This window comes from Tursiops truncatus, chromosome X (genome assembly GCF_011762595.2).
Source record: "Tursiops truncatus isolate mTurTru1 chromosome X, mTurTru1.mat.Y, whole genome shotgun sequence".
Classification (NCBI taxonomy): Eukaryota; Metazoa; Chordata; class Mammalia; order Artiodactyla; family Delphinidae; genus Tursiops; species Tursiops truncatus.
In genome coordinates, this window is record NC_047055.1 from 30,983,645 (window position 1) to 31,007,672 (window position 24,028).

The 24,028-nt window shown below is 35.1% G+C and overlaps 1 protein-coding gene across 1 annotated transcript; it reads right to left on the minus strand.

Moving 5' to 3' along the window:
* Positions 1-336: 336 nt before the first annotated feature.
* Positions 337-23,739, minus strand: SLC6A14 (solute carrier family 6 member 14). The gene is made up of 14 exons (XM_019949596.3): positions 23,692-23,739; positions 22,562-22,727; positions 19,110-19,241; positions 17,590-17,751; positions 16,650-16,788; positions 15,034-15,166; positions 13,305-13,445; positions 7,777-8,005; positions 5,932-6,057; positions 4,607-4,725; positions 3,959-4,058; positions 3,591-3,700; positions 1,461-1,628; positions 337-758 (listed from the first exon to the last, which is right to left on the minus strand). The coding sequence occupies exons 1-14, from the start codon at positions 23,737-23,739 to the stop codon at positions 612-614; spliced, it is 1,920 nt and encodes a 639-aa protein (XP_019805155.1). The 3' UTR covers positions 337-611.
* Between the last annotated feature and the right edge of the window lie 289 nt (positions 23,740-24,028).

Consider the following 24,028-nt stretch of genomic DNA (forward strand, 5'->3'; position numbering starts at 1 on the left):
CTGTCTTACTTCACTATTTGTAAACAAAGAATGTAACCACTAAGTTCACCTAGAAAAAGTGAGCCATGAATACATGAAGTTTTTAGACATATGAACCAAAAGTATTAAGCTACAGTCATCATATTATATACACAGTCCATTTTTTCATATATATGGCATTTCTAATTAAGTGAGGCTTTCAATTTTAACACTGTCTTTTAAACATATTGATTTATTTTCCCCAGCTTTATGGAAAGGAAGGATTATGTACTAAGAAAACGTAAGCAAAATTTAAAAACTTGTATAATAGAAAATGTAACTATTTTCTAAATAACCAGTTCAAAATAAAGCCTTCAATATACTAGAAAAATATTATTTTTAATATTTTATTGTGAAATAGAGGCAGCTATGTGTGTGTTAAGATAATCTTAAAAGAAATATAATAATCGCATTGCTAAACATTAGTAGATTCACATTTTTATATTACATTCCTGCTTAAATGGGAAAAAAAGCTCATCATACTATTATGAACCTAGTATATATGTTTTTCTACTCAACATTCAAATAAATAAAAATTTCCTCTATTCTAAAATAATCACATTACACAACCACATATTTTTAAAAACTAGATCTCATTCTGGTTTTCTACTGCCACTAACAGTAGGTATTTCATGGTCAGTCTCTTTTTTAGGATCTACCATATTTTTATATCTTTCCCCACGATGTCTTTCCAGGTATGGCCCCCAGTTAGAAGCTGGTCTGCAGCAGCTTACAATGCGCTGAAAAGCAAAGAAAAAAAATGAAAATTTTAGAGTGTTAAGTCTCCTTGCTAACCAAAATGAAATAAGAACCATAGAAAAGTAAAAAATGATCATCTAAATTCTTAATATACTGTCTACCAAAAAAAATGATACTCAAATGTAACCAATTGTTAACAGAATTGTATTAACTACAAAGCCAAAATAATTGAGTATGTAAATGATTTCAAAAGAAAATGTTTCGTGAACCCATTCAAGCAACAATATCACTTCATATACTTTCACTGAATTCTCAGACATTTCTATCCTGGCCTTAGGGTGAGGGTTAAGTGAGGATCTAAACCAGGTATGCCTGGGAAGTTTCAATAACCAAAGAAAGGGTCAAACCATTGATCTAGATCCACAAAGCACTCACCTAGATCTTGAACCCAATCTGCCTGCTGAGCCTACCTTGTCATTGTCCTATTGAGATGTCATAATCAACTCCCCTGGGCCTCCATGGAAGAGGGATAATTCAGGGTCTAGACTGAGTTCAAGAAATTTACCAGAGTTTTTCCAGTTTTAACATGCTATTACAGTATGTATTATAACCAGATGAAGTTTTAAAGGTGAAAATTATAGATATAAAGGAAAAAGGTCATTTGCTTTGTGTCATCTCAGTAGAACTCAGTACGGGTATAGATACCATAACTTTTAAAGTATAAATACTATTAACATGCTTACTTGAAGGATGGTTCCTTCAGCTTGAATTAATTTTGTAATAGCCATAATTGGAATCCAAATAATACAGAAAGTAATCATACACCAGCCTAGAGCAACTCCCCAGTCAGGGTATGGAATTTTGCCATAATCAGGTCTATGAAATTGTACCAATGACCAGATCAAGATTGCCTGCGAAAGTAAAATATGAAAAGAAAATGGTAAAGATTAAACTTTATTGCACTAATGATTTCATTTGCACTAAGTATTAGCAATTTGATTCCATTCCTTAGAAATAACTTATCAAAAGCAATTAAAATGAAAATACATTCAAGCCAACTAAGATAATCAGGTAACTAGCCAGAAGATAAAATACTAAATGAATGAATCTAAATAACTTGTATTTGGCTCTGAATAGATTCTTCCAAAATTAGCACTTCCATATACTTATAAAAGATACAAATACTTGTACAACATGTATTTCAATAAAATACTGAAATACAACATTTATTTCACTTATAATAGCATGGTTTTATTCTGTTCTATAAGCTAGCCAGCATATCAATCAATTCAATGAGAATGTAAAGTACACTTTAGTGAACATGCTTTGCACCTTGCTTAGCAGTTGTTTCTATTATTTTCCACTACACAGAGCACCCCTTACTCCACACCCAAAACACACACGCATTCACAAATTGGTACATAATTACCAAAGCACCCTTCACTTTCTTATTGAGAAAAAAACAAGCTCAATATATGTTTGGGCAAAACAGTGACTCTTCAAGATGAAAACTAAGGCCAAGTTTTTAAAAAGTATTTTAAAAACAACCTACTAGAATGTTGCAGCATTAAAACTAATTATTTAGAAATCTGTAAAGCAAACAAAACAAAATGAGCAAAAACTAAAAGATCATCTAGTAGTTCCTCTAAATTTACCTGTCTTGAATTTTATAGATATTCAAGTTTAATTTTAGAATTAAATAGATTAATTTCTTTCATTTCATTACAGTAATTTAAGTTTATTTCACAATTACCATAATTTTACGTAACTACAAGAGAATGGCTGAGGGATAGTGGAATCTAATATATATGACTTTATACAAAATAGATGATAATGTATATCATTTAATATCTAATACTTTTGCATTTTAAAGTAAATCCAGTTGTCAAACCTAGTAATCAGTGAAAATTAGCTGGCTAAAAAGTCTAGTTAGATTTTCTAAGTTGGTAAAGGGCTTATATTATCATGGAGACTTGTGGAGACTTGTGAAATAAGGAAAACAATATTTAGTAGCACTGTGAAAATCCCAACCGCTCACTACTTGAACCTGACCTTATAATGTTAAAAACACGCTCTAAAACAAATTCTAGATCAAATTATGTAATGGCCTTTTCTAGGAAAACCTTTGAAGCGTGGGGGCAGTGAGAACCAAAGCATCCTCTGTAAGGCTTTGCCACTGCCCCACCCTCACCATTATTTCTAGTCTATAGAAATTCTCTGTCCCATTAAGTGTTTATTTTGGCATTCAGCCTTTTACTGAGCTTTTATTTAAAGATATCATGTCTATATGTCATGTTTCTCCAAGAAGGCATCTTTTGCTTTCCCTCAGCTCCTAAATAGCACCAATTTTTAACATAAACTATTGCCTCTATTGACACACATGAGTTTCTTTTAGTAATTTCAGATACTAAACACTTCCCATAAAAAAATATGCATTAACAACTGAGTGTTGTTTCTTAGCAATTAGTATATTTAGATTGAATTCCTTGAAGGCAGAGACTGGGTCTTAAGCAGAGAGGTTAAGAACATTGTAGATGGCTCAGCATATTTTTTAGGGAATGAGCAAATGACTGGTTTTTAAAAATTTAGCCTATTGATAATTTTTAAGTATCTAGGACCTTTAAGTCTATAGGAGCCTGGGTATTTTCTCAAATGGTAACTGTTTAAGCCTATGGCCTCAAAAATAATACTACAAAGAAAGGCATTGTAATTTAGGCAACTTGGAGGCGCCAGTCATGAAGTAAAAGTTGAAAATCATTACTTTATGACATTAATTTGCCTTACTGTATTCAGTGTGAATAATTCAAGTTTACCTTAAAAGTGTTTAAATATATATATTATTGATACCAAATTCATGGCATGTTAATACTTACCGTCAAAACCATAGGCGTAATGACAAACCAACAAGCTCTCCACCATAGCCAGAATATCCACCTTTTTGTTCCAATCATCATTTCTATATCTTCAATGAATCTGTTGCCTCCTAAAAACAACAAAGAGTGCATTCAGCCCTTATTTATACTTTCATGCATTAATCATTGTGGCCCCAAATTATCTTTCCATGTCTAAACATTTTCCAATATTACAGCAATGAAGCATATATATACCTTTAACTACATTTTATTCATAATAAATTTTTGTCCAGTATATTATACTTAGCTATTACAGTAAACATAATAAGAAGGAATCAAACTAAGTCGTTTTAGTAAAATGTGTAGATAATTCTATAGTCACTGTTTACCATAAATCCACATGATTCCCATTAGTTCCAGTATAGCTGCAATCAAAATGCCCCATCCAGCACAGAAGTGGTCAATCAGATGAACCCAGTAAATTCCAGCCTACCAAAAAAAATCAGTTACTTTTCAGTATATTTTTAATTATTTCTATGATTGATGAGGTACTCAAATTGAATCTACTAATTTGATTTTAACATATGCTCCTTGGTTTCACCTCTGCCAAAATGCGAAAAGGAATGTTTTCAAATGTAAACACAAACGTGGCTTTAAATATCTCAAACAGGATGTACCTTTTATTCTATACTGAGTCACTGTTAAAAAATAAGCATTTAGAATAGTTGATTATCAAAATGATATGCAGTGTGTGCTCTGTAGTAGCTGACAAGAAATACAGCCTATGTTTAAAGTATATAACTTTATTGTAATCGGGGAAATTGTCCATTATTGGGCTTTTTCCCCCTCTGCCAAATATACTTACTATTGAAATTGTGTTATAATGGGGAAAAAATCTGGGCTAAAAGTCAGAAAATCTTGATGCAAGTCAGACTTGGACTTGTCACTAAACATCCTCTTAAACCTTGGCTTCCTCATTTAGATTATAAAGTACATTCCAACTAATATTTTGTCTATGAAAAAATACTGTAGTATACCTGAGTCACACACACGAGGCCAAGGAGAAACAAAACCAAGCAGCAACCCGAAGTTATGAGAACCCTCATTTTCTTCATCGCTTTGGGAAATAAATCTTGAATCGTTGTTGTAATCGTTTCTTCAGAAGGGAAAAAATGACATGTCAACTCATTTGCCAATAATTTTAATCACAGAAATCAACTTCTATTAATCAAATTTACAAATATGTGTTGAGAATATACGCTGGGCCCTACTTCTTACTTTTAGAAATCCACGGGGTCCTTTCTCTTGGCAGTGACTACTCATCAGTTCTGATAAGAATCAAATGGAGCCCTATTTGTTGTTTTTAGTCTGTTTTATAAGGCTTTTCACTGGTAGCAATTATAAGGTAACAGGTTTCCGAGGGCTGAAGTAGTGTGAAAGAGGGTCATAGGGAAGGAAGAATTCTAGTAGAACTTTTAAATAAGGTAAATATTTGAATAAATAACATGGAGACAGAAAGGCCTTCTAGGTTTAAGAAATAAATGTGTTCGTGAAACAGGGTACTGGCTAAAAGTAGAAGGATATATGAGTAAAAGGATTAAGAAACATATTCGAGATTTTTGGAGGGCTTTGAAAGTCAACTAGAGGAAGCTGGACCTTATCCTGTAAACTATTTAAATGGTTTATGTAAGAGCACGATATGATGAAATTCAGAATTTTTAGGTGGGTACCCTAGGGAAAATCCCTATGTGTACACAGAACCATGTGCAAGAATAGTCATTGCAGCAGTGTGTGTAATTTTTAAAAATTGGAAATAATCCAAATGCCCATCATTATGGCAACAGATTGTAAATTAATTAGTGCTATATGTCTATGTATCAACATGGATTCATAACACATATGAAAAACAACTGTCAGAATGATATGTATGCTATGAAACTTCACATTTATGTGAAATTTTTAAAATTTATATGTTATTTATGGATACATATAAAATGTATACAAACATGGTCTGAATAACATACATAATCCATGGTGACGGTTGCTTCTAAGAAGGAAGAAATGTGAATTGTATTAGACAGAGAAACACAGGGGACTTCAAATTTATCTATAACAGTTTAGTTTTCTAAAAAATATCTGAAGCAAATATAAAATATTAATCTCTGCTCCTTTGGGATGTCTGATACAGGAGTACTTTGTATTTTTCCATATTTAAAACTTAAGTTAAAAAGAACTTTCAGTAAGATGATTTTGAGAGTAAAAGCTAGAGGGGGGCAACAAGGGTAAGAAAAGGATGTTTTTAAGTAGAGGAAACATGAGTAAAATATAAGAGGGATATGTTAACATTGGGAGTATTTCTTACCAATGGAAGCAAACTGAGAGTCGAGACCCAAAGTCAAAAGCATGAAGAAAAATAATACGGACCAAAATGGCCCACCTGGGAGTAGAGCTAGAGCTTCTGGATAAGCAATGAATGCCAAATCAAAACCTAAGAAAATAAATGGCATTTTAATTTAAAATTAGTTGCCAAGAAAATTCACATATTTGAACATTTTCAAGATAAGATACTAGAGGGCTTCCCTGTTGGCGCAGTGGTTGAGAGTCCGCCTGCCGATGCAGGGGACACGGGTTCGTGCCCCATTCCGGGAAGATCCCACATGCCGCGGAGCGGCTGGGCTCGTGATCCATGGCCGCTGAGCCTGCGCGTCCGGAGCCTGTGCTCCGCAACGGCAGAGGCCACAGCAGTGAGGGGCCCGCAAAAGATATGTTCATGGAATTAACTTTTTAGTCTTTATGGAATTAACTTTTTAGTCTTTAACTCTCTTTCCAAATGTTTACCCCAAATCACTATATGTAGTGCCATTTAATTTATTTTTTTCACTGTACATTTCACAGCCGTGTAGTGCCATTTTATTTTTTTATTGAAGTATAGTTGATTTACAGTATTATGTTACTTTCAGATATACAGCATAGTGATTCAGTATTTTTTGCAGATTATACTCCATTATAGGTTATTACAAGGTAATGGGTATAATTTTAGTGCCCTTTTAATTATTATATGGATACCTGCAAAATTGTATGTAATGAAACTATAAATTGAATCTTATTTTCTATTTGTTTTTTTTGTTTTTATTTTTTACTTATTTTAAACATTTTATCAGGAAGGCACATTTTTTCTTTTTATACGGCAGGTTCTTATTAGTCATCAATTTTATACACATCAGTGTATACATGTCAGTCCCAATCACTCAATTCATTCTATTTGATGTATGTTACCTTTAGAGACGCTTTATAAAAAAATTTCAGTCATGTTATATGATACTTAGTTTTAAGTATTTTAAGTTTCTCCAACCTCCCAGAGGACTGGCCTAGGAGTCAGGAGAATTAGCTTCTAGCCTAGGCTCTGTCACTTCCTAATGATTCGATCTTCTGCAAGACATAACATTTCTGTGCATCAATCCACTCCTCTGTAAATGAGGAGCTGGATACTAGATGATCTCCAAAGTCCTTTCTAGTCCTAACATTCTATTCTCATTCATCAATCTCTCCATCAAATGATACTAACCATAAATAGAAATTTAATAAGAAAGTCCTACTTAAAAGAACCCTAGAATTCTGTTCCAGAGAATCTTTAGCCAGATAATTAAGCATCCCTAGTTAATGTCTTTAAAGTTAGGAAGTTCACTAATCAGATTCCTTTAAAGCTGGACACAGCTGTATACTCAAAGTCAGTTGTGTTTCTATCTGTATGACACTTGTGCGTTTTAAAAATTCAGACCTAATAGTGTAATTTTTCGTGGATTAATTTTTATATATAGTCTCTCATATATTCATGTATACATATTAACACACACATGTATATATATGTATGTGTATATAGATATACATACACACAGATGAAGATAATGCATGTAAAGTGCATAGCATGATGCCTGATACTTGCAATTGTGCAGTAAGTAGTTCCTATTAAGGATTAAACAAAATTTGGAAAAAATATTCTTAAACAAGTGTTCTGTAATGTACTGTTGTTTCTCAGATCATCTAAGAATTATTAAATCATTAAAACAACCAAGTTATATAAGATGAAATGAGAAAGAAAACCCAATACCCTAAATCTTGAGTGCTTTAATTGCTATAAAATATATCAGTGTTTCTTAAATGAGCTATATTGACTTAATCAAAGTTAATAATATATAGCATTACATACCTGATTTTACAACTTGAGAGACTTCCTTTCCAGATATATGAGCCATGTGTCCCAATATAGAAAAAATAGCAAATCCAGCAAACACACTAGTGAGGCAATTTGCCAAACAAATTACAATGGCATCTAAGAAGCAGTTGTTATTGAACTTATTGTAAGATGACAGAGCAACTAAACCACCCCAAGCCACTGACAAGGAATAAAATATCTGTGTGGCAGCATCTTTCCAAACCTACAAGGAAAATAATATTTAAAAACACACTCTTAATTTTTCATTTATATAAAATATTTCATATATACAAATGAATAAATATTCATACAAGAACAAAATAAATACCCAAGTACCCACTACTCAGCTTAAGAAATAAAATGTTACTAGTCTATTTTTTTTTTTTTATAAATTCCAGGGACTTAATGTTTTTTTTTTTTTGAAGATGTTGGGGGTAGGAGTTTATTAATTAATTTTTTTTTTTTGCTGTGTTGGGTCTTCGTTTCTCTGCGAGGGCTCTCCCCAGTTGTGGCAAACGGGGGCCACTCTTCATCTCGATGCGCGGGTCTCTCACTATCGCAGCCTCTCGTTGCAGAGCACAGGCTCCAGACGCGCAGGCTCAGTAGTTGTGGCTCATGGGCCTAGTCGCTCCGTGGCATGTGGGATCCTCCCAGACCAGGGCTCGAACCCGTGTCCCCTGCATTAGCAGGCAGATTCTCAACCACTGTGCCACCAGGGAAGCCCTGTTACTAGTCTATTAAAGCCTCCCTGTGCCCCTTCCTGATCATATCACTCTTCCAACCTCAGTGGTAACTGCTATCTTGACTTCTGTGTTTATCATTTCTTCAATGTTCTTTATATTTTTACTAACCTAAACAATATGGCATTTAGCTTTACATGTTTCTGAGTTTATAGAAAAGTTTTCTTAAAGCATGTAAACTTATACAACCTGCTTTTTCCATTCAGTAGTATATGAGATTTATCCATTATCAATTTGAACCATATAAAATTTCAATTTTGTAAGTCAAAAATGAAAGAATATAGGCAAATTTGTATGGTTCAATTAAATGTATGTAGTTCTGAACATTTTTTTCCACTGCTGTATTGCCCCACTAAATATTGCCAAATTATGCTCCAAAGTAGTTGTATCACTTTGCACTCCCACCAGCTGGTATGAGAGTTCCCATTCCCCTACATCCTTGCCAACACTGGTCAGAATTTTTAATACTGTCCAAACTAGTGGCTGTGAAATGAGTTTTGATAACCCTAAGTACTTTATAAGGTGTAGCATGTTTTTATGTGTATATATTCCATAGTCTTTTCCTGTGAAATTCCTGTTCATATTTTTTGCCAATTTCTTGTTTGGGTTATTCGCCTTACTTGATCTCGAGGAATTCTTTATGTAGTTCGGATTCTAATCCTTTATCTGTTATATATGTTAGTTTTTTTCTCCCAATTTGTGGCTTATATTTTTCACCTCTTAACATTGTGTCCTTTGATGAACCAAAGATTTTGTTTTAATGTAGCTGAAGGTATTCATCTTTGCTTTTATGTATTGTTCTTGATTTCTCTGACTTAAAAAAAGAATCCTTAGCCCAAGGTCATAAAGCTACTATCCTATATTTTCTTCTAAAAGACTTAAAGTTTTGCTTATATCCTTAAGTTTTCAGTTCACCTGAAATTGATACTATGCATATTAAATTAGGAATCCCAACACATTGCTTTCTTTCTTTCTTTCTTTCTTTTTTTTTTTTTTTGCCCGTGCCGTGTGGCATGCGGCATGTGGGTTGTGGGATCTTAGTTCCCTGACCAGGGATCAAACCCGTGTCCCCTGCATTGGGAGCGTGGAGTCTTATCCGCTGGACCACCAGGGAAGTCCCTCAACACATTGTTTTCTAAATGGAATATCAATTATCTGAAGATAATTGATATTATCAATTATGTCCAAAGATAACTGATATTTTCAATTATATCAATTGGATAGTCAATCCCTTTCCCACTGACCTGCATCCCCACTTCTGCCACATATCAAGTTCCATATGTTCATGAATCTGTTTCCGAGATTACTATTCTGTGCCACAGGTCTGTATGTCTATACCTAGGCTAACACCACATTATTTTTATACCCATAGCATTATAATATTGTTTCACATCTGGTAAGACAAGTCTTCCTCACTTCTTCAGAAACACCTTGCTTTTTTGCCTTTTCTCCTTTGCGTAAATTTTAGAATAAATTTTCAAGTTCCATGGAAACTGTGCTGGGAATTTGATTGGAATTCTATTTACTCCACATATCAACTTGGGGACAATAAAAACATTAATTCTTAACAAGGGTGGTACTAGGCAGTTTTTGAAGAATGATGATACATTTAGGCATCCCCTCAATCATCCAGTACCCTCATTCCATGTTTTGATTAGAGCCCCACGTGGCTGGCCTCATCTCTCCATCTAATTCGACCCCTTTATCATTCCCCCTTTCACGATCTACCCCTCCTATGTCTCTGCTAAAGGACAATAATAAATCTTAGAAACTAACCTAGGTAAATCCATTTTAATAGTAAAATTCTGTAGATATAACATTACCCCAAAGAAAAATCTAATTGTGAAGACTTCACATAATAGGGCTGGCATATATGTAGGCAAAAGTGTGGTTTTAGTCCTTCTGAAAACAGGACTGGTCAGTGGAAGGCAGGCCGTATAACATGGTGACTAACAGTTCTTGCTCTGGAGTCAAAAAGAATGAAGCCTAAATCCAGTACGTCTCACTTTCATTGAATTTGATTTATTTAACATCTTCAGGCCTGTTTCATCATCTATAAAATGGAGATGATGATGATGCTAATAATAGTAGTAATAATTATGTGTCCTAGGAAGGATGTGAGAATTAAATGAGATAACATATGTAAAGCAATTAGTAGGATACTCAGTGATAGCTATTATTGTTTTTATGGAAAAGAAACATAAATTGATACTCGGTTTCTTTTGTGGAAGTTAAAAACAATAATTTTCTCCTTGTAAGATATGTAATCTATTTCCAATTTCAATTGAAATAAAGTTGTTAGGAGTGAAATAAATACTAGGTCTTCAGAATACAGCTTGATGTTAGATTATTATTACATCTTATTTCTCACATGATTTTGTTATATATAAGTGAAATATATATATAATATATATACTGGCAGGAAGCCAGTAGGAAGTAAAATGGATGGATAAATAGATGGATAGATAGACAGCTAGATCATGGTTATTTCCCTTATATATAACAAAATCATGTGAGAAAAAAATGCTCTCTTATTTCTTAGGCAGTTGTACATATTAAGAAATGAACAACATGTTTATGTTGGTCTCTCAGCTGCTTTGACTTGATACATTATGTATGCATATGTGAGTTGGGGGAAGGAGGCTGGAGGTCGTGTGGCAGGTCTGGGTTGTGTCAGAATGCTACTGCATACCATGATGTACCTAGGCTGCAAATAAAAGTGAAATATAGTTCCAAACATAGTTATAATCTCTATATCTACCCATCTCATAGCTATATACAAGATTATTAGTTGAGTGATTAGGAAACCTTAATTCAAGATGCAAAAGCAGGCTATGTAAATTTAATGAAGTGTGACTCTTCCTGGGTCTCAACTTCATCACTGTAAAATGACGGAGTTAGTAAAATAGTCACTGGAGACCCCTCTAGCTATAAATTTCTATGGTTCTCTACTCTCCTAGAGATATCAGTAGAGTTCAAATACTTAAAGAAAAGGAAAAAATATATACTTATGATTGCATGTTTAGAGTATGGATTGGAGCAGAATAAAAAGCATCTAAGAAAAAATTCTCATTGCCAGCAAACCCAAAGAAGGCATGAGGGTAGTGTTTGTGTTGGGGAAAGGAGGTAGGATGATTAAACTGTATGTTTCATAAGGAGCTTTAGGCTTAGCTCTGATGTTTTAAAGACAATAGAGACACCGAAACACAGACCAGTATAAAATAGTCATATAAAATTTTCAGGATAGTTTCACGGAGCTATAAAGCCCAGGTGATCTGAGGCTTGTAAAAGCCACTTAAAGGAATATCAAAGGGGCTTTTCAACTGTGCTCCAAGTTATGAGGTTTAAAGAAAATGGAGGGTCCACTTCTTAGGGAAAATGTTGCATCTACAATACAGTATTATATAACAGCAATAATTAAAATACTTGTGTGCTCATATTTATATAACAGTTTACCATTTCAATGAACATTAACATATTTTATCTTGTGTAATAACCTAACAGAGGGAAGATGATGAGTCCCAACTTCCATTTTATTTGCTTCTCATCCATTACCAAAAATGGTCTTCTAGTTGGAAAGAGATTAACAGACAAGATTAAAAGATATGAGGCCCAAGATAAATGAAGAAATCAACACAGGGGCCTACAGACACATCAAACTATGTTAATCTCCAACACATAAACAATAAAATTTCATAGTTCTAAAATAATTTAGGGTTTTATGGTTAATTATTGAGTGAAAATTGGACACACAGAAGGTAACTGAAGGCCAGAGATTGACCTCTCAATTTTCAAAAAGGTAAAGGATGGATTTCCATTACTAAAAACTGATAAATTTGACTTGCTTACCAGTAATATTCTACAACAGATAATTAAATATCTGGATTGTGAGTATTTAGAAAGTCACAATTGCTGGAAATTAGCATGAGTTCCACAAAGAATACCATAGCAAACTAAAACTAATATCCATTTTGGCTAACAGTACTAATATGGTAGATATTATAGTGTTTCTTGATTTTAATGTAATACCGTGGGGTTTTACCTGACCAGAAGCTTAATGTGTTCCAAGAATGTGACATGACTACTAAAACAGTGAAAGTGTTATTAGCCTGTATCAATAGAAGCATAGTATATAGAGTACACTTACTGACAATGCTGTCTGCAGTCAAAATTGTAAAAGATTTTATGTACCTATGATACACACAGCCATTGTCTGGAGATAGACTAATATTAAAAGGGGTTACCAATTCATATTCATGGTACATATTTATGTGTCTGGTACAAGTAACAGTTTTGTTTATGGAATGCTTCATCATTTCAAATTTATGTTTTAACTTCATAATATGAACTTTTGATATTAACTTTTGAAGACAATTAAAATTTATATTAGACCATTAAACCATCAGCTATAATCTTTAAACCTACTACGAGTTTATCTGATAAGTCACATAGCCCTAGTCATCAATTTGTGGGTATTCATGCATGAAATATTCTTTTTCAGATTAATAAGCCCCAAATCCTTTTGGTCAAATAGAATCAGTTTGAATAAAATGACTTTGAAAATCCTATTGCTAAAAATGATTGTCTCACTTCCAATAAAAGAGCATTAGTGTCATGTTAAATAGTTAAGTCAGACATCCTAGGGGACGGAAACGCTAATAAACTTAAGTACATATTCTTTTGCAAGCTACTATGTTATGACACTCAATGGCAATCAAAGATTTTCAATATTGGCTTTTAAGTTTTACCTCCTCAGATAATTTGAAATCCAAATTGTCTTACCTCAGCTTCCCTAAGTTTTGTAAAATTTGACTGTGCTCCCATATAGTATGAAATGCCTTTTGATGCGCCATCCAGAGTTGCCCCTCGGATCAGCAGGATTAGCAAGACAACATAGGGGAAAATAGCTGTAAAATATACCACCTACCACGAAGAACAACCAAAAGTTAATGTTATCTCTTTAAATCATGGTGTACAATTATATACAAATAAAGTTATTAGCCAGTTGAAATTAGTAAAATAAAGTATCAAAGATTTCATTAGATTATTAATGTCTGATAATACTAATACCAATGTTGGCATAATTTTCTCTTCCTGTTCTCACCACTCTCAGATGATCCACTTTCAAAACACTCTGATGTATGAAGCAATATTTACCAGGTTTGTGTTGTAAATACACAATACATTAGCAATGGTAACTTGGAATCAAGATCGAGCGCTTTCCTAAATGTATCCTAATAAATGTCTGAGGGGACTGAATAGCACCTCTTGGTAAATTACTGCATTGATGTGGGAAGGGAAATGATTTTAAACCCTGCAATGATACTCAATCCCCAAGGAGAAGGAAAATCTCCTAGTAGGTGTCCAAATTCCATGAAAGTTGATCAAGTGAATACTGGACACTTGCTATTATTATCCTTAAAGCTACCATTAAGAGAGTTTGATAGCACACATATATACGTGTGAACTGCTTGTGTCCTAGACAATACATGGTTCCAGATGAGCAGACTGCCTTTGAGGCTGGCTTTTCATTAATGTGGATGATTTCTTTGGTCCATAGATGTCGTATGTTTGATAATATGTCCAAGGAGATGATTTAAACAAGTCATCCAGAGACCAATAAAAATTAATTGCGTGGGTAAATGGCTTTTAATGGATTCTTTCGATATTAACATCAAAAAGGAACCAAAGGTTTCAAAAATGTGCAATTGCAACATTATTTTGGAAAGTTTCCACTGACTTTGTGATGTTCACTGTATTTTTGTGATCTAACGGCATGTCTCATTACAATGTAACATTAAGTGACTGTGCTAGATATTGTACCAGAACACAAAGATAGTATCCACAGTTATTCCTGTCCTCTGTCTTTAAGGAAATTTCAGTCTAGTAGTTACAAACACATACACATTTACTTTTCTGAGTACTGTACAACTGCTCACAGAGAAAATTTCATACTGTTCTCAGAAATTGCCACAATGCTCTCTGAAAGTTTAAAAGATAAAACAATGAAGTGGGAAATGTTTTTCAGAAGAGGACTCTGCTGAGACAAGGTTCTGAGTCAATTTTGGCAAGCTTTAAGAGAACAATGGTATCGTTTTTATCCTTCTCTCTCTAACAAGGGGAATCCTGACACTGTTACCCTATACAACATATATAACAAGGATCTAAACCTTCCAAACCAAACATTGCAATATATAATTCCATTCAAGACGCTTCTTTATTATAGTAGGACAGAAATACTCCCAAGCCTCAGAATGCTGTATCAGCTAGAAGGGCCCAAGTTTAGAGAAGTTTCACACATGTAGTACTAATTTTTGCTTGTTTTCTTTTATTTTTAATAATAGCAGTGTTCTTATGTATTTTCTTAGAGCGAGGCTGCCTACTTAGAAAGCTTTTCACACATTTGAATGTTCCCATCATAGAAACAACATGCATTTGGTAATACCTGGCATTGAACTACAATGAAATCGGAAAACAGCTACATCGCTGTCTAATGTGTTTTCTAAATTACCTTCCCAGAAGACTTGATTCCTTTAAATAGTGCTGTTCCAACTATGAGCCAGGCCAGAAGAAGACAAAGTGCTAAATACCACACAATGACTCCAGGCTCATCCAATCCACTTGACCGTTGGAGCGCCACTTTACTGAAAACACATAAGCCCTTTGATGAACACACAATCACTTGTCTTAATACACTGAATTTTTAAATATCTTTCATCCAGGGAGAAGCTTCATGAGTATTTTATTAATACATCACTGTTGTGTGACTCTTTTATTGATGCAGTTGTATGGAGGGGCAAAAATAGTTCAGTGAAAAATTAGGCTCTGAACTTTCTGGTCAACTGCAGCCAATCCAAAGTTCCAAACCCCAGAATAAAAGATCCACTCATTCCTTTAGCTATGATTTTCCCCTAATATTTCAAAGCTCCTGTATGGAAAGAAATTAACCTTACATCAGATTATTTCATTTTACTTATTACGGTATTTTTTCTCAAGTTCAAATGATGGAGAAAACATCTAAATTGTATTAAATATTTTCTTATTCATCATACTTGTAGTTATCAAACCTAAATGGTCCCATTATTTACACCTTTTTCAAAGGTATAATTCCATGGTTTCCACTAGGGACATATATGGATCTAGGATTTTAATTCTTAGCTTTATATTTCGAACATTTCAAGATCCAAATTTTAAAAGGGTCACAAAAAGCAACAACATGGGGCTTCCCTGGTGGCGCAGTGGTTGAGAGTCTGCCTGCCAATGCAGGGGACACGGGTTCGAGCCCTAGTCTGGGAAGATCCCACATGCCGCGGAGCAACTAGGCCCGTGAGCCGCAACTACTGAGCCTGCGCGTTTGGAGCCTGTGCTCCGCAACAAGAGAGGCCACGATAGTGAGAGACCCGCGCACCGCGATGAAGAGTGGCCCCCGCTTGCCACAACTAGAGAAAGCCCTGGCACAGAAACGAAGACCCAACACAGCAAAAATAAATAAATAAGTTAATAAACTCCTACCCCCAACATCTTAAAAAAAAAAAAGAGCAACAACATGGAGCTGAGGAAGAGCTCATTACAGCAATAGTCAAAGAAGTTATGTAAGGGTAAAGGGTATGTATACAGTAAGGAGATTAAAGAGAGATCATTTAAAATTAATAAAAGCAAATATAACCCCAAACATCTATTTTTACCATATAATGACAATTATAAGCAAAATGGATAATGAAGAATCTAAGCCTTAAATAGCAATTTTCCCCCAATATTACTCATCACCCAACTGTTTATCATTAGAACTTGCTCATTATAGTCTAAAAGTTGCATATTTTTCCTTCAAAGCAATGCCCTAGCTTATAGCTAATAAGCACTGTATAAATCATCACTGACAACATTGTGCCCATTTAATAACTAACTTATAAACGACAATCTGTTAACTGTGAGCTAATTTTGCAGGCTACTACTACTCACACAGGCTAGGTAAACATTTGAGTCAAACGACGTATAATTTGCTCTGACTCCACCCCCCCCCTTTTTTTTTCTACTTATATGAGTTAAGAAAAGAGCAGATCAATATTTTATTGTTATAAAAAATTTTAATAACATCCGTTTAAGATGTAGATAATTTACTGTACTCACTTCCAATATTGTTCACTGGGAAGCTGCCCTGGCTGATAAACTTCACTTCCATTGATGCAGGTAAAATTGTTGGCGTCTAACCAGCTTTTATTCACTTGGAAGATTTCACCTAGCTTTATACTCACATTACAATGTGTCACTAAAAATTAGAAAAAAGAATACATACACAGACACATACTTAGTTTTAGAAGAGTACTTACCTGGAAAAAAAAAGTTTTAATGATGAAATATTTAAAGTACTGTCTAAATTGTTACTTGGTGAAGGTGGAGTAGAAATCTTACAAATGGAATAAGCCATGCACATTCAGCATCTTAAATCCTCTCTACTACTAAGCTGGGGGTGAGGATGAAAATATCTGCCTTTTAAAATTGTGGTTATATTTATAGTAATAACAGCTATAGAGTAACAATCATTTCAGTTGGGATTTAGTGCTCTAAGGAACTTTTCATATGTGGACTTATTTAACTTATATAGATAAATGACACCTTTAAATTCCTAAGAAGTGTTAAATCTTTATCACTTTATCCTCCAATATACACAGGCAATCCCAGTGGTAATAGTCTACAATACTGATGCTACATTGTCCCAAAGATTAGCAACACTCAACTATCAACTGAAACACTACTACTATCATAAATAGTGCTTTTCTCTCTTACCACTTTCCCATTTTCTTCCTTTTCTTGCTGCCCACAACTTAGGCCTGCAAGAAGTACTCCAAGTAGTGGTTTAGCCTTACTGGGTGCCCTCAGAAATTAACATATTGCATTAATCAATTTTCAGGTTATACATGCTTTATTCTGCTTTTATCAATAACCTATGTTTCACTTAAAATTGAACCTAAATTGGTTAGAAAATGATTTACCCCTTTAATCTTCTTAGAAAATATAAAAGAATGATGCAGAGTTAATAATATTTTTTAAATAAATAAATGAATTTTACCTATAGGCGATCTGCTACAGGTTTTATCTGCCCAATAAGAACAGCTTTTCCATGGTAGTTCACGTTGAAAAGAAGCAAACATGTAGTAAAGACTATAGGCAATTATGACATTATAATAGATTGTCACAAAAATGGATATCAGGACCATTGTAATCCCCACACCTGGAAAAGAGAACAATTAAAATAAAAAACAAGTGAAATTTGTTTTCCTAATTCGTAAAGCTGCATCTCAATTTCCACAAAATCTATTTTAAAATGAGAAAACTGTTTCAAACAATGTTTTCTATCTCTTTTTTTTTTTTTTTTTTGATGGGGGAGACAGTACTACTGTCTGAGTAGCTTTCTTCTCAAAATTATTTTGATGATTGACTTTCTGAGACAGTTTTTTAGTTGATCAGAAAAAGGTTCTAAGATCAAAGACCTGTATTAAGCCATCGAATTCACATAAGGGAAAACCATGTTCATTATTATTTCTTATTAAGTCTGTAAATTCTGGTCAGAGTGGATACTATTAAAAAAAACAAACTATTCAAAGCTCATATCCTATCGACTCGCTGACCAATACTTCCCTCTTCATCTACAAACCAACATTTAAAAAAAATCTTTATTATAATTGCTTTACAGTAGTGTATTATTTTCTGCTTTATAACAAAGTGAATCAACTATACATATACATATATCCCCATATTTCCTCCCTCTTGCGTCTCCCTCCCACCCCTCTAGGTGGTCACAAAGCACGGAGCTGATCTCCCTGTGCTATGTGGCTGCTTCCCACTAGCTAGCTATTTTACGTAAACTGGGACCAAGTGAGAGAGTGGTATGGACATATATAAACCAACATTTTGACAAGTAGAAGATAAATCCTCTGAATGAATGTCCTAAAAGGAGAGTGTACAGCATTTCTACAAGTGCATGTAAAGAAAATTCAATAACTCAGTAACCATCCAAATTTAAACTTCTGAAATTTCTTTAGCTCAGTGGTTTCAAAATACAGCAAGCATACTGAATGTAACTCCTATGTTAAGACTAGCTTTTGAGGTAGCTTCCTTAATATTCCAGCACTATATTCTATCCACCTCGCTATAAATATATTTTTGATGTTACACTGAAGCCTTTACGAGTAGTTTTCAGCAGCTAGCACATACCAAAATGATATCTAATCTTCAAACAGAAAGGCTATTGGATGTTTAATAACAATCAAAGCATTAAAAAAAAACTTTCCTAGTGTCCTATTCCATTAGGAATGTTCAAGAACAAATAGTGACCTGCCCTTCGACTTTTCTGCCAAGATAATTCAAAAGGTGAAAACAGGAAAATAATGACACCTTAACAACTCTCTCATATCCTTCTTAACCCCTACCATACCTGCAGCCCAAGATAAAGAGAAATATAAAGTAACATTTGATTTCTAAATTCGACAGTGTCAAATAGTCAGAAAAGCAACGTATGCCCTTTTGCCTTTAATATGAGGACAGCTATATGCAGGAATAGACCAATAAGGAAAACATTTTAATACCAACCTTGAAACAATGGTAGAATCCTCCAAACTGAAACTGGACCTAAGCTAGCAAATTGTCCCAGTGAGCACTCTAGGAAGAACAAAGGTAAACCAGCCAGTGCTAGCATAATCGCATAAGGTATCAAGAAGGCACCTAGAAAACACAAAAAAAGAACCAAAGCACTATTATATGCCCAAATCCGGATGGCACTTCGGCAACTAGCACAACATTTTGAAAGCATTCTGATATAGTGGAGTCAGAGAGTACTGGGTTTAGGCTCCAAATTTACTACTGTCTGTGAGAAAATAGTTGATTCTCTAAATCTTGGATTCCTCATCCATGAAATGGGGATGCTAGTATTACCTAATGAGGTTATTGTGATTATTAAAAACAATAGCCCGTAAAAAGCAATCCAGAGGAGTTGAATGATCACAGGCTTTGGAGCCAGGTAGCCCTAGCTTTATATCCTGGCTCCATCGTATACCAGTTATGTGACCTGGGGCAGATTACCTAACCTCTTAACCTTGGGTTCCTCATAAATGGGAAGAACAATGCCAACAATCACAGAGCCTGTGTGAAAACACTTGGCGAAATGGGCAGGCACATAGTATATTTTCAAAGTTAAGTTCCCTCCTTTCTCCTTAAAAAATAAACAGTTTTTAAGACTTAGGGTTCAAATGTTAAATGTGGTTCAAAGTGGAAGTTACTACAGCTAAGTTCAGTATTCTCCAAATAGTCATAAGGGTCTTCACTCAACGTTAATAAGAAATATTATTTTTGGTAGAAGAATCTGAACAATTGAGATGCATTCAGAATTAACTTTCAATTTCATAAGGACTAATTCTCCTACATTTACATTATTCAGGCCCATGTTTGGTTTTTGTTTTAAACCTTTTTTTATTTTACTTTTTTTCTGCCCGCTTTTAGGGCATAATACTATTCATTAGAACTATGACCAGATTTTTGGTAGAGGCAGGGACAGAATATTAAGCTTACTGTTCAAGTATTCTAGAAGTCTTAACAAAGTTTAATTAAAAAATGTGGAGATAAGTGAATAAAAATAGCCTTTGGATTATGTACATTTCATACAGCCATGTTACATTTTTTTCCTCATATATTTTTCCTATTATGCTACTATAACATCATACCTGGGAATTACATTGTTTCTAACCCTAAAAATATATTCTACTAAAAATGGGAGACAACCGGGCTTCCCTGGTGGCGCAGTGGTTAAGAATCCTCCTGCCAGTGCAGGGGACACAGGTTCGAGCCCTGGTCCAGGAAGATACTACATGCCACGGAGCAACTAAGCCAGTGCGCCACAACTACTGAGCCTGTGTGCCACAACTACTGAGCCCGCACGCCACAACTACTGAAGCCTGCATGCCTAGAGCCTGTGCTCCACAACAAAGAGAAGCCACCGCAATGAGAAGCCCACTCACCACGACGGAGAGTAGCCCCTGCTCGCCGCAACTAGAGAAAGCCCAAGCACAGCAACGAAGACCCAACACAGCCAAAAATTAATTAATTAATTTTTAAAAATTAGGAGACAATAAAGTACTTGTTACATACTAGTCACCAGAACATAGGGACAAATATGTTTTTATAGATGTTGCAATGTACATACCATCATTACTATGATTAATAGAAGTTTAATTCCTACCAATGATAAATATGAAGAAAAAGTAATACAAAATATCCCTGTTTAAACACAACAATAAGCAACGCTTTGCTAGCCCAGTGTAAGTAGGTTTTTAGACACACACAAAGAAGGATTTTCCTCAATGCTGTATAAGGCTTGTCACCCATTATATTATTTCATTATTTCATTATTAATAACAACCATAACTGGTAAATTATCAGTCCAGTATAGTGGTCACCAATTGTTAGTCCTGCTGACCTAGACCCTAAGGTAGTCTGATACTCCTCTTTCATAAACTGTTAAAAAGCTCCTACAGATAAAAATGACCCCAGATTTTAACAAGTCTTTCAAGCCTGACCGTAATTTAAAATCTAATCTATTAACATTTGACAAATTTGAATTTCATGTTCCTCTTTTACCCTTGGGTAAAAGAGAAAGAAGCAATTGAGAGAGACTAGATCATCCATTACCCAAATGATGTGATCTTTAAAAACTGAGAGCCAATATGATACATTAATTTTTAGAGGAAGTGGTGAAAGAGGTAATAGCATACAATAAATAATGCCATTTTATTTCAGCTAAGTTTAAGAATTCTCTATTAAATCTAGTTTAATATAGTTCCTGGAAATTTATAGTAAGTACTGGGCCTATGTATGATGTCAACTCACAGGGAATTTCCTATTCTAAACTTGAACATAAGAAGTTGGAAAGGAGCCTGAATGCTTCTCTCCACTACACGGACCTTAGGACATAGACACCAAAAAGACGGTGATTCCTGAGTCATCTTCCAGCTCAAATTTATACCAAACCCATGATTAAACAATGTATGCTCTAGATAGGGTAATTTATGTCACCAACACTTAAAGTGTTTGATAAACAGAGCCCCTTTCTTAACTCTCTGAAGGCCAGTACGAATGTTTAATATAACCAATTAATAAGGAATATAAGATTGAAATATCACCACACAAAATCCTATTGTACCAAGAAGAATACTTATACTGACATCGTTTCACTGGTAACCAATTATGAAATATAAGGGGATGTCACCTCTACACTTCTAACAGAACCTGTAATTACAAGTAAATAAAATACGGTAAGTGAAAAGTGGTTTCAACATTACTAGAAGATTATGCAATTCATTTTGTTTCCTTTTGTGTGTCACTTCAGACTTATTTTTTTCTCCTGTTCTAATGGAGTCTTCCTTAGTGATCCATGAGGTATAAACTGCATTATTTTGCAGAAATTAAACACCTAGCCTTGATCTACATTCTATTGCATTTTCAAAGGACCTTCTACATGATCAATCCAATTTGAAATACATGTAACTGAATATTGCAGCTTAAAGTACAAAACGTTTAATTACTTTTTAATCAACTCCTTCCACACTTAAATTTCCAAAATGTAATGCCTTATTTTATTTAAGCAAACAATTTATTTGAGCTTCTTATGAGAACGAGAATTCCCTGCCTTTTGCTTAGGTTCAGCTATAAATTAGGCAAAACACAACTTGAGTGTGAACAGATTATCATAGGAAGGTGTAAATTAAGAAGACGAAGTCATAGTTGAAGATGACATGGGATTTCAGATCAGAAGCTCAGAAGTGCTAAATATACAACTTTTATCAAGTTTATATCTGAACATCTTGTGAAGCCAGCTTTCCAACGTGAGCTAGAAACTCATAGTCTAATAATAAAATGCAGTATGCTCATTTCCCATCCTCCCACTAACCCATATTATCATATACCTTTCCTCAGTTGTTATAATATCCTCAGAGGCCATAAAACACCGCACTTAAAACTGAAGAGGAAATAAATTGGGGGGGGGGGAATACCTCCGCCATTGTTGTAGGTCAAATATGGGAATCTCCACACATTCCCCAATCCCACTGCATATCCAACCATAGATAAAATGTAATCAGATTTTTTGGACCAGTTGCCACGGTCCTGATTCTCATCATTTCCACCAACATGGAAATTCTCAGATGAAGCCGTCACTTTCTAGAAAAGGGAAAATATCAACAGCTTGGTTTTTTTTTACTATTAAAAATTCCACAGACGCATAATTTCACAAAACCACAGAGTGACAGTGAGACAGAGACAGAGACAGAGAGGCAGAGAGAGATTGAGAGAATGAACCCTGAAAACCACAGCTAAGGAGGACACTTTCCAAGGCTGGGGAGATTTCTGAGGATGGCTGCTTTTACTTTACAACGTTTATCCCATGAAATGAAAAAAGCTCTGTAGGTGGATATTTTTACTACTTCTTCGGGTTAGATCATCCAAATTTTGGTGGAAAGGGTACATGTGGCACCCAGCATGATGGGCAAATGAAGGTGGGAAAATAAAATTTCAAATACAAAAGTCTTAAAGATGAATTAGGTAAAATCAACGCTCTTGAAATCAGAGGAGATATTTGAGAAAAAGGATGAAATATAGTTTCTATTAAAAAAAAATTCATAGACTCTTTTTCATACTGGGTGGTAGTTTTGATGTTTGGAGTTGTCAGGGAAGTTTAACTTCTCTCCATATCCTGGAGAGTAAAATCAGTGCTTTTCTGAAAGCCACAAAATAATATTCAGAGACAAATTCTTCTGTCCCACCAGGTGGAGCAATGCTCGCTCCACTTCAGAGGACAGGGGAGAGTTCTTCAGGTCAGATAAGGACAGTACATTTTCTCATTTCCCTCCCGCATATGGACACAGTCTGGAGAGGGACAGAAAACACAAGGTGGTGGGCACACCCAAGGCAGAGGATGAGGTGACCCTAAGACATCTAGCCACCAGAGTAAGAACTGTTCTATGTTTCCTCTACTCTATGGGGACATCTTGGGCACACATGAAGGCAGTTGAACAGAAATGTGGAAAACAGGGAACAGCTGCAGAGAGCAAAATCTGAGACTTGCCTCCCCTTAAGTTTTCCCTTCCCAAGCCCTCCACACCTCCCATAGCTCCCAGATTCCTACCTCCTTCCCTCTGCACTTGAAGAAGCTCGGGCACTTCAACTTGTCCATGGTTCACTGGCTCCCTGGGCTGCTCTGCCGGTCTCGCAGTCTGGCGGAGCTTGACTGGTGGCAGGTGCACACTCCCCCGTCGCTACCTGCCAGAGTGAGCCACCATGCCCAGGGGTGGGGCCATTTATGGAGGTAAGCTCTCTCCTCCCCCACCTGAGCACCCTGTCGTGTCAATTACTGGAAGGGACTAAAGTGAGGCTCCGGTTTTTCCCCTGGCAAGCTGGCATGTAGCAATCCCCTGCCCCGGGGCCCCGGGAAAGGGCTGGGCTGTGAGAGAACAGAGCAGTCA

Excerpts from the sequence above, each read along its gene's own strand:
- SLC6A14 (XM_019949596.3), bottom strand. The coding sequence starts at position 23,739 with ATGGACAAGTTGAAGTGCCCGAGCTTCTTCAAGTGCAGAGGGAAGGAG. Across the intron at positions 19,242-22,561 it reads GACCTACAACAATGGCGGAG|GTGCCTTCTTGATACCTTAT; the intron begins GTATTCCCCCCC and ends TGTGTTTTCTAG. Across the intron at positions 15,167-16,649 it reads CCCAGTGAACAATATTGGAA|TAAAGTGGCGCTCCAACGGT; the intron begins GTGAGTACAGTA and ends ATGTGTTTTCAG.